General features: G+C 43.1%; 1 protein-coding gene across 2 annotated transcripts; it reads right to left on the bottom strand.

Moving 5' to 3' along the window:
• Positions 1-727: 727 nt before the first annotated feature.
• LOC307248987 (CD276 antigen-like) lies at positions 728-11,046 on the bottom strand. Of its 2 annotated transcripts, XM_080025564.1 has the most exons (6): positions 10,736-11,046; positions 9,392-9,748; positions 8,945-8,977; positions 3,875-4,153; positions 1,321-1,482; positions 728-837 (listed from the first exon to the last, which is right to left on the bottom strand). In XM_080025564.1, the coding sequence occupies exons 1-6, from the start codon at positions 10,815-10,817 to the stop codon at positions 734-736; spliced, it is 1,017 nt and encodes a 338-aa protein (XP_079881690.1). In that variant the 5' UTR covers positions 10,818-11,046; the 3' UTR covers positions 728-733. The 2 variants fall into 2 exon arrangements, with proteins under 2 accessions (XP_079881690.1, XP_079881691.1); XM_080025565.1 differs by lacking the exon at positions 8,945-8,977.
• Positions 11,047-11,291: the final 245 nt, after the last annotated feature.

Here is an 11,291-nt window from a genome sequence, read left to right as displayed (position 1 = left end):
GATTATTCAGTGCATTAGTTCCTTTTTGTTTTAAGTTAAGTTTAGCTACTTTATTAGACTATTGCTACATTAAAAATGTTCTTTTCACATATCCCCTCTCAAGTAACTACACTTCAGAGCGCAAGGTCAGCCATAGTACAGTGCCCCTGGAGCAGTAAAGCTGGGGTTAAGTCGTGTCTTGCAAGGACACAATGGTAGAGATGGTGGGCACCGTGGATGTAATAGCAGCCACCACTAGTTTTACTAGACCATCCTAACACCCTGGTTTTGATGCCCTGAGCCTTTGAAGCTGCATATTTGGAGTTGATAGGAACAATATCATCCTTAAAAAACCTCCGACTCAACATCAACATTATTAATGACCAATAAAAAAATAATTATCTTCATTGATAAAAGAACAACGATTTTAAATTGATTCCATTAAAAAACAATGATAGTGCAGTTGTAACAGCCTTGAGTTTTTTGAATGAAGTCATCAAAATAGAAGACATTCACATCGTCAGTGAGCAATTCAGCCTTTGTGAATCTAGTATTTGATCTGTGTCAGAGCTGTTGACTCGTTGGTCATTTAAGAGGCTGAATATCGTTATGTTCAGCTGCCATGTTTTGTAAAATTGTAACTACTTAGTACATTTAATTTCTTCAAATATCTCATATAAGGCAGTAGATGGAACATTTGCATTGTGCACAATATGTGTACATGTGCACCTTTACAACTGTGGTGTAGGGTGTGTTAGACCATCACAGCAGTTTCCTTTGTGCCGTTTTGTTCACTGGGTGAGAGTGTTCCTTTCTCATCTGGAGTTCCCTCATCAGGACTGTTCCTCCAGCTACAACCTGCAGCAAAGAAAATAACAAATAACACAAAGTCAACTTCTCTTTACATGAGCCCACACAAACAGATGTGCCTCCTCCCAGAACTGTTTAAATGCCTGTACTGACCATCAACTGAATCATGATAAACATCTCACTGAAACCTGCTCACTGTCTCCAGCTCTCACACTGTTCACTTCTCCCAGACCACATATCTCTCATCTCCATTATGACACATGGCCTCCATGTTCAAACACACACTGGTGTGTAAACCATGAGTAAAGCATATTCACATATTCAGTCAGTCTGATGGGACTAAATGGGGAGATTTGGTGATAAATCCACAACTGTGTGTTATTAACTAATTGGATCAATCATCATTAGAACCAGAGCCCTCATGTTAGAACCAACAGACTGGTTCATATGTGACACAGACAGACAGACACAGTGTTCTGTTCATGTCTGCACATTATGAGTCTGGTGATATGAAACATTGAATAAACGTACCTTTATTGAAGTTTATTGTGATGCGCTTCGTCAGTAGGAGAACAAGCTGAATAGCAGCCAGAGACAAAGCTCCCAAAAAGAACACTGCAAACAACCATCCGATGTGCACTTTGCTGGAGGAGTCCTCAGGCACTTTGCTGGAGCAGTCCTCAGGCACTTTGTCTGAAACACATGACAAAGAGCTGATGTAACTCAGAGTGTAACTGAATATCATGAACAGCTCACTGACCATAGACTACACAAAACAACCAATAACAATCATCAAAAAACATCTTTGAAATCTCATAGAGACAGTGCGGAACGCGTCATAATCGGAGGCCACGCCCATCGTGGGGGAAAACAATACACAGCGCTCCATTCACTTTATATTGAATGACACTCGTATTCGGCAAACAAACTTAATAAAATCGTAATACGACATGCCTTTCACAAATACACCAGTGTTTCCCCTACCATTATACAGGCCTGGCGGGCCCGCCAGGCCAACGGGACCCCCCGCCAGGCCAACAGCAGCCTGACTTAATTTATTTTTTTATTTTTTTCTAATTGATTCCGTAAAATAATCATTTGCGAGCGTCTGCGCGGCACTGTCGGTCTACCCCTCGTGTGCGCCTGTCTTTACAACCTCTCGTTTGATCATCCCATCAGCTGATCTGTGTGTCTGCGTGTGTGTATGTGTTCTGCGCGTGGCACAATGCGCGTGTGCATTCGGTGCGCACTTGTTAGACACGGAATCTTTATATATCCATGCACGGAAGCCAATGAGCAGGAGCATGACTAGCAAGCAAACGTTGAACTAGTGGCGAAAATAAAACCAGCGCCTGCTCTGTGGAAATATTAAGGACTCAGTAAGAGGGACGTTGAACAGGAAAAAGTGCTGAGCAAAACTTTGAAAGTTAAAATCGCTACGTCGCCGTGGCAACACAACCAATCTGTATCAACAGCAGAGATAGCGCTGAAAAAAACGGCATGCACTCGTTTCAGTAAGTTTACAGAAGTGCCACACTGCTACTGCCTTTGGCATTCTTCTCAGAAAAGCATTCATTTATTTTCAGGGGACATATTAATTAATTTATTGTTTTAACTGTTAAGTTATCTTGAAAACAGCAGGCCATAGTAGGCCTACAAGCTTTATTATTTTGTATTTTCAATGCTAGGCCTACTTTATTTTTATGTTTTAAATTGAGAAATAGGCAAGATGAAATATAATGGTCGGAATAGGGAAGTTGCCTTATGTAGCACATGTTGATAGGCTACACATCATGATTAGCCTATGTTAATTTATTTATTTTCAACAAGGCTATTTGCATAAAAAATAAATAATTTTTTTTTTCAGTAGGCTAGCTTCAAGGTGAGGTGATTCAGATTATTCCAGAAATGAGTACTAGACAGGACCTGTCTATATTAGTGTTTCTTAGTGTTTAGTGAAATCCACGTGTTTTTCTTCAATAGTTTACATGGCTTGTGTCTCCAAATCATTACAGAAAATAGTTATAGGCAAGACATATGACAGTTGTTTACAGAGCACAGAATTAATCAGATTTCGCCTCTCAAAGTGCACCAGATTGATGTATTTAACTTTAAAAGGATAAGGTTTTCTTCTGCAGGGGGATGCCCCCAGATCCCCCTAGATTAAGGTCCATTCTCACCCAGCAGGATCTAAAAATCCTGTGAGAAACACCACATGTACAAACGTACTGAATGTGAAAGTATAACCCTATGCCCTAATTTTTAACGGGCTGTCAAAAGAGGCTCATCCCTAAATGGGGTTCGTTTTGGTCAATTTCTTCTAGAAATTTGGTACGCACGCGGCGCGCATACTCTTTATCAGCTCTTACCACCGGGCCTAAAAAAAATTCTAGGGGAAACACTGTACACGTTACTTTCTTTAAAGCCATGACTCTTGTCTGTCTATACGAGCTGTTTTGGTGAAAAAGTATTGAGTAATTTTCAATATCGAGACAAAACTCTTAACTAATGTATGCTGTATGCTAGGCTAATGTTAGCCTTCTGCTGTAGGCTAACCCTCACGGACGGGAAAAAACACCTCTATATTGAAAATTACTCAATAATCTTTCACAAAAACAGCTCGTATGGACAGACAAGAGTCGTGGCTTTAAAGAAAGTAACGTTTTTTGTTAGATGGATGTTTGATTACGTTTTAATTAAGTTTGTTTGCAGAAGACAGGTCTCCTTCAATACAAAGTGAATGGAACGGTTTTCAACGGTTTCCCCCACGATGGGTCCGACCCGGTCCGACCGGACAAAAACACCTCAATATTGAAAATTACTCTATTATTTTTCACAAAAACAGCTCATATAGACAGACAAGAGTCGTGGCTTTCAAGAAAGTAACGTTTTTTTCTTAAATGGATGTTTGATTACATTTTAATTAAGTTTGTTTGCAGAAGACAGGTCTCCTTCAATACAAAGTGGATGGAGCGCTGTTCAATGTTTTCCCCCACGATGGGCGTGGCCTATTTCATGCACTGTCTCTATAACATGAAAAACTCATATTATCTGACCACTGAAAACACCATGAAAGAATCCTCACCATTGACAGTCACGAAGGTCTCAGCAAAGATCTGATGGTTGATTTCCTTCTGTGTGGCTACACAGCTATAGTTGCCGGTCTTGGTAACAGTAGTTTGTAGAATGACATCAAAGCTGCCTCCTCTCTCTGTGACCTGTGGTTCTTTAGCAGGAATGACTTTTCCTTCACTGTCCTGACACTGGACTTCAGGTTTAGGAGAAGCTCCTCTAACAACACACTGCAGCAGAGTTCCATCTGCTGTTGGACCAAGAATCTTGATGGATGGCTCTGGAGCTGCACCTGCAAACACAGTATGAACAAAAGGTTTTTATTTTATCATACCATACATTCTGTTCTTCTCTCTACAACACAAATAAACAGAAAGCCCAACATGAGTCTGGGGCCGGTTTCCCGAAGCCTTCTTAGAGCCTTCTTAACGCTACGTCATTCGTAGCCCCTACGTAGAGTTCCTACTTAACATTTCGCCTGTTTCCCGAAACGTTCTTTGCTACGAATCTCTTTCGTACGTCATACGTTGGTAAGGTTGGTCTGGAGCGCCCTCAGAGCCTTCTTATATCTACCGTAGGGATGTTTCAGCTCTCACTTGTGTCATTTAACTAATAAATCTGACTGTATTTCATATCAAACGGACACAGCGATGACTGTATTTAATAACAAACTGTTAAAAACGATCCAACTGTATTGTAGCCTATATCACGTATATTTAAAGTAGGCTATTTGATATTTTAGCAGAATACCATTCACAAAGTGTTCAAACTATATGAACAAGTACTTTTTAGTCATCTAACTGACTTGCATTAACTAAATGGATGCGATGTCCGTCAATATGAAAATACTTTATACGTGATACACTACAGCCTGCAGTCGGATCGTTTTTATCAGTTTGATATTTAATACAGTCATCGCTGTGTCCCTTTGATATGAAATACAGTCAGATGTATAAGTTTAATGACACAAGTGAAAGTCCCTGCGATCGCTGTGGCATCGCCAGAGATACAGACCCCCACATATCCACAAGAAATCTTGGTGTTAAGTTCGACTCCAACCTGTCCTTTGATCAACACATCAAAGAGATTACCAAAACTGCGTTTTTTCACTTACGGAACATATCAAAAATACGATCCAGTCTGTCCATGGCTGATGCGGAAATATTAATACACGCCTTTGTATCTTCTCGGCTTGACTATTGTAATGTACTACTGTCTGGGTTGCCCAGGGCAAGTACTCGAAGCTTACAAAAGGTACAAAATGCTGCGGCGAGGCTTTTGACCAGAACTAGAAAATATGACCACATCACCCCCGTTCTTGCGTCGCTCCACTGGCTTCCGGTCCATGTCAGATCCGACTTTAAGGTGCTGCTATTGACCTATAAGGCATTAAATGGGCTTGCACCTTCATATTTGTCTGATCTAGTTGCGCGATATGCCCCATCACGGGCACTACGGTCTACGACTGCAGAGCTCCTGTCTGTCCCCAGAGTTAAGAAAGCTGCCGGCAGCAGGGCTTTCTCGTATCGAGCTCCTTCCTTATGGAACACACTCCCGATAGAGATCAGACAATCTGAGTCTATCGAGGTGTTCAAATCTAAACTTAAGACTTATCTCTTTGAATTAACCTTTGGTTAGCGCTCGTCCACCTCTCTGCTGGCGCGCGGTCGGTGGCGGGTCACCCTGTCTGGGGTCGGTTCTCTAGCCTCTGCTGGGGGGGAGTTTGCTCTGGGGTAGGTGCCGGTCTTGTGCTGTTCCGGTGGGCTGTCCTGGCCGCTCGGGCTGGGGCAAATTGGCGTCTGACGTGGGCACCGCTGCTGGGGGTGGGACCATGCCTTGCCTCTGGACAGGCGGTCGCGGCGGCCTCCGGGGCTTGGCTGGGTGGTCGTGTCGGCTGACGGGGTTGGGCTGGGGGTGGGGCGCTGGGGCGGCGGCGCTGCCTGCCGCTGTCATTGGTGTGCCCTGGGCTGGGGGTGGCCGGGGGGGTGGTGGTGTCGGGGTGCGTGCTCAGGCGTCTGCAGTGGCGCCGTGCCACTGCCTGACTGGACCGTTGGGTAGGGTGGAAATGGGGCATCGGGTGCAGATTGTGTAATTGGTGCACTGGTAGGTGGGTACTGCGATGTTTTTAATCGTTTGACGCGGGTGATAGAAGCAATCTATGCAATTTGCGTTTTAACTGTTTTTAAACTGTTTTAATCATTTACCCCTGCCTGGCGGTCAGCCCTGTGGCGTCGCTGTTGGCGTCTGTGTTTCGCTGCCCGGCGTCGGTGCTCCTCCGGCCCTTCCTAGCTCTGGGTGTGCCGATGGCGGCGGCGGATGCGTCGCGCCCTTTGTGCCTGGCACCTCTGGCCTTGCCTCGTGGGCTGGGCATGGCCGGTCCGGCGGGCCTGAGTGGGGCTGTACGGGCCGCCCCTCCGGGGGATTCGGCAGTGGTTGCTCCTCGTGGCAGCGGTGTATTTGGCTATTTCCCTATTCTATACTCTATTCTCTATCTATGGCCCCGGTCCTCCTCTGGACTAGTGCCGCACTGGGGCGTGCTCTCTGGGGGCGGGGTGCTGGGGGGCAGGCTCTGGGTCTGGGGGGCTGGCGCCGATTGTGTGTCGATGGGGAACGGTAGAGTGTGATCAATGTAATTTTAATGTTAATTGTGTTCGCATTGTTATAGCGTTATTATTATCACCCTGAGGAGCTGCCTCGGTCTCGGTTTGTCTGGGCCTGAGTACCGGCTGTCCTCCCACTGAGAATTGTCCTGCCGACGCTAATTGCATAACTGATACCATTTCTCTGACATTTGTTCTCTTTTGTTTATCTTCCATGATTGGTTGAGCGTTGCCCCGGGGGTTCTCTCCCTCCGTCTACCAAGCACTCTCCATGCTACTCGACTGACTCCGAGTTCTGTGTGGAATCAGCTGTCCTAGGAATGGATGCTCCCTGTTTGCTACTGCTTCACATCAGGATAGTACTCTTTCTACTCGCTTGCTTGTTCAATCTTTATAAATTCATTTTTGCCTTGCTCATTGGTTGCCTGTCTGTCCTCTTCCAGTTTCCCTTGGTCGTGACGAGACGGTGTGGATCTGGTCCCCCCTCCGGTTTTATCTGAGAATTGGACCATCAACGCGAATGATGTGCAGTGGTCAAGGGCGCCACCTGGAGACGTGGGATGTAATCCCGGCGATGGAAACCTTAGTTTTCCCTGGTGGAGACGAGACGGTGTGGATCCTCTGGCTGCATCTGAAGTCTTCCTGCATCCACACTATTCGCACTTTACTTAGTATTACCATGTAATCACCTGGTCAATGATCAAATTCCTTCGTGATTTTCTCTACTTATGACATCTATTGCAGTATGTCCGTCCTGGGAGAGGGATCCCTTACTCTGTCGACTCTCCCTGAGATTTCTTCAATTTTTTTTATTCCCGGTAAAGGGTTTTTACTGGGAGTTTTTTCTCAGCCGAGCTAAGGGTGTAAGGGCAGGGTGTCATATTGTATCATATTGTATCATATTGTATCATATATCATATTGTATGAAATGTAAAGTCCACCGAGACAAATTTATTTGTAATTTTGGGCTATATAAATAAAACTGATTTGATTTTTGATTTGATTTGATATCCTTCCGTTAAAGCACCATGCGTAAAACGGACACAAGTGACATCCCTGTTGCGCATGGAACTGCCACACATTCATGAAGAAAATAATTGCTGGAAACAATCTTAATCTTAATCTCCTCCGCTGTTTCTATATTTTCTATATATTTTTTTAAATCAGTATAGGCTATGGTAGTATGTTGTCTCCGGGGCTGCAGCTGGATACTATTGAGAACCTCCGAACTGTGTTCCACACGGCTCGTCCGGCTCAGCTGACAGCAGCCGGGCAGAGTTTGTCGGATCCTCCGGCTCAAAACATGTAAACGTGTGAAAAAATTATTAATAATCAATTAAAGCTTACCTTAAAATAAGTGTGCCATGTTAATGTTTATTGTATTTAGGATTTTAGCTCATTTGGACGCTGTTTTGGCCGTCTGTTTTTATTGATATAGGCTATTGGCGATATTATATCTACTTTCAGTTTCCTTACTGACCCACCACGAAACGTGATTAGTGTTCTTAAAGATACTTAGATTATAAAACAAGAGGTCCAAAACACAGATGATGGTTAAACAAACTAATTTATGACTTTATATTACACTAGACATGCACGGGTAGATTTGATTACGCAGCATATAAAGAGAACGCTGGCGCTTCTAGTGTTAAATAAATGTTTCTGCCTTGAAAGATTTCTAGCAATCTTTTATTCGCAAAGACTGCAATACGTTTTAAAATATAGCCTAGTGTTGTCATGCAGCTGCGCATGAAATGAGCAGGAAATGGAAAATCGAACTCTGAGCAATCGATTTCAGCAGTGTACGAACGACGTAAGGAGTGCTTCTCCTAAGAGACCGTTCGGGAACCACGACTACAGAGGTAAACAACTTTGGTAAGTCATAACGTAGGAGTCTTCGTAGCGCGCTAAGAGATGACGTTATCGGGAAACCAGCCCCTGGACTATAGACCACAGCATTGTTTGATGGGACGTTCAGGAGAAACCTGTGGACAGTCTTGATGATGTCACATATTACATCTGCAATGTGTTCAAATATTGTGTCTAATCAAACAATACTGGGCCATATAGGCTCTTTAAGACCACAGGAACCGTTACACGGTTCTAGAAACTTATTTCTATGAACCTCCCGTTTTATTGCATCCGAACAGTGAACTATTATAGTTCTTAAAACGTAGTTATGACAAACGTTTTCAGCTTCAACTCACTAGTGTGTATTGTCACAGCATTTGAGGAACTATCGTGACGTTAGAGTATGTTTGTTGTGTTCTTGTTGCCGAATTCCAACAGAAAATATTCCTTAAAACTCCCCAGAAGACAGTTGCTCTCAAAAAGTTGTTAGATCTATTTGGTCCTAAAACGCCTTGTGACTGTAGGGACCTAAATCAAGCTGCATTGCTTTCAGATTGAAGCGAAGTGATCACTAACTCACTAAGTTTATTAACCTTTAGTAATGCAGATGGAGATATGACATCATCACTGACCTTTGGTTTCTCCTGATCGATCTCTGAGGGTCTCTGAAAGATGGAAGGAAACAATGTTAGATTGAAAATATTTTCAGTGAGGGACTACAGATGCAAACAAGCTACTGTTGTGTGCTGTCCCTGTAAAGTAAAAATAAATAAAAATAACTCCCAAAGTGAAGATGACTTTGGTTTGTTAACATGTAAACTCAGGAGAGGTGAGAGCGTGGAGCAGAGACTGAGTTAGTCTCCTGAGTTGAGACAGAGAAGAGATCACAGCAGAAAGACAGAGTCAGTAAAGCTGCTCCAGGAGAGAGAAGTTCCAGTGTCCGTACTGTGTTAGAAGTGTTTGGCTGGTCTGGTTGTGAGCTGTCTGTCCTTTTAACATTTAATTTGACCTTACTTTCAGCCCAATAAATAAAGCATTGAAAACAAAGTGACACTGGACAGTTCAAAATTGGCACTTACTGAAAACAACCAGTTTGATGTGGGATGTTTGAATTGGCAGAAGACTTTGACTTGGCTCCAGGAAATCACAGGTGTAGTCTCCACTGTCAGCCACCTTGGTCTTTGTGATGAGTATGGAGGCGTTGCCGTGCTTCAGTTCATCTTGGAAATGTGAGACGCGACCATCGAACTGCTGATCTTGACCTGAACGTGCACTATCACGGAGAGAGCCTGCATCATACATGAACATATCCTTCTTCCCTTCACCTTTCTCACCAACTTTCTTCCAGTCAAAGAGCTTCGACTCCATGTTGGTGCCGACCAGGGAACAGGGTAAGATAGCAACACTGCCTTCTTCCACAGACAACATGACTGGGTCTAAAGAGGAAACATGTTTCAATCAATAAACACAAGAATCAGAAAGTCACAGAACACTTTCTTTCTCTAGTTTACATGCTGATCAGTCAGTAGCCATATTATTTATTCTAACTTAAACTTAACTTAACTCTATCTGTTAGTATTGTACATTTGGCCACAACAAATCTTTGCCCACATAAAATGATGGAATCTAGTATCAACAAAACATTCCCCTTTGTTATGTCTGGTTGTTCTGGTTGTTGTTGTGCATCTGCTAACTGAGAGAATTGTCATATTGACACACCAGGCTCTTCAGAAACACAGCAGCTCTTTCCCCCAAGGCTAAAGAGGTTTAACACGGACTCAGGATCCTCTGCACATCATGGCAGTGTCATGTGGACCTTTCAGACTAGTTATATACGTCTATGGCTCGGGATGAGCGCCTGGCCTATGCAGCGTTAGTGCAAGACCCTTCACATTGATTTAGCATGGTGATGTGTTGTCTCATGTATAATCTGTGTGTGTGTGTGTGTGTGTGTGTGTGTGTATGTAACTTGTTACTTGTGTAAGTGTTGTTGATATAGCAAGCTGAACCACTAGGCAAAATACAGTGACTGCATGCAGTGAGTGTTGACACCAGATGTGATGGGTATGATGTTTTATTGTTGAAATGGAGTATTGACTTGATTATGTTTGTAAACCAATAATCAGATTTTTAGCTGCTGTGTAATAACGTGTTAAGTATATTTAGTTATAGAGCATCTATGACCCTGTTTCCTGCCTATGAAATAACTGTTGAACTGTAAACCTGACACAATGTTTTATCTTACACATTTGAATTCTTACACAACTGTTATGTACAAAATAATTCAACTGGCTAGAATAAGACAATCTCCCCGTGTTGTTGACAAATCTACCCGGCATTCATTCATAACATAGCCTAGCATAGCATACTATACGATCGGCTATTGCATAAAAACACATAGTAGTAGACGTTAGTTTTCTTACCTTGTTCAAGTCCGAGTAATGTTGGCAACGCAGACAGCAGACAGACACACAGTGCTGTCAACTTCACTCCGAGACCGAACATGTTGTCTGGGAGTAATAATGGAGGAAAATTGGATGTGCTAGGTTAGCTACGTTAGCTGGACAGCTAGCTACGTTAACTATCCACAGTGAAAAGATAAACTAACGGTAGCTGTTGCTGTTAATCTGAGTTAACCGTCCCAAATAAACTCACAGAGAACTCTTCAACACTCGTAAAGGTTGATGCAATCCCGTGTGTTAAGGTTTCGGGAAACACTGATAACTTACTACAACTTAAGACCATAAACTTTCTGCGTAAAACAAACACCCAAAAACAGTCTAATACCGGTGTTCTTATTTCTTCGTCTACTTCTTCTTATAGAATTCCGGCATTTTAGACGCTGTTTAGCTATTACTGCCCTCCACAGGTCAGACGTTGTCCTACATTTTTACATACAGCCCTGTGTTGTGCAGGAACTGCAGAATAGCTTTTGACTTCAGTTGATGGTTCTCACTGTGTCCAAATAAAGAAAAAATA

Source organism: Ammodytes marinus, assembly GCF_949987685.1.
Source record: "Ammodytes marinus genome assembly, chromosome: 4".
Classification (NCBI taxonomy): domain Eukaryota; kingdom Metazoa; phylum Chordata; class Actinopteri; order Uranoscopiformes; family Ammodytidae; genus Ammodytes; species Ammodytes marinus.
Note: the sequence above shows the minus strand (reverse complement) of the source record. Positions and strands in the feature narration are given on the sequence as shown.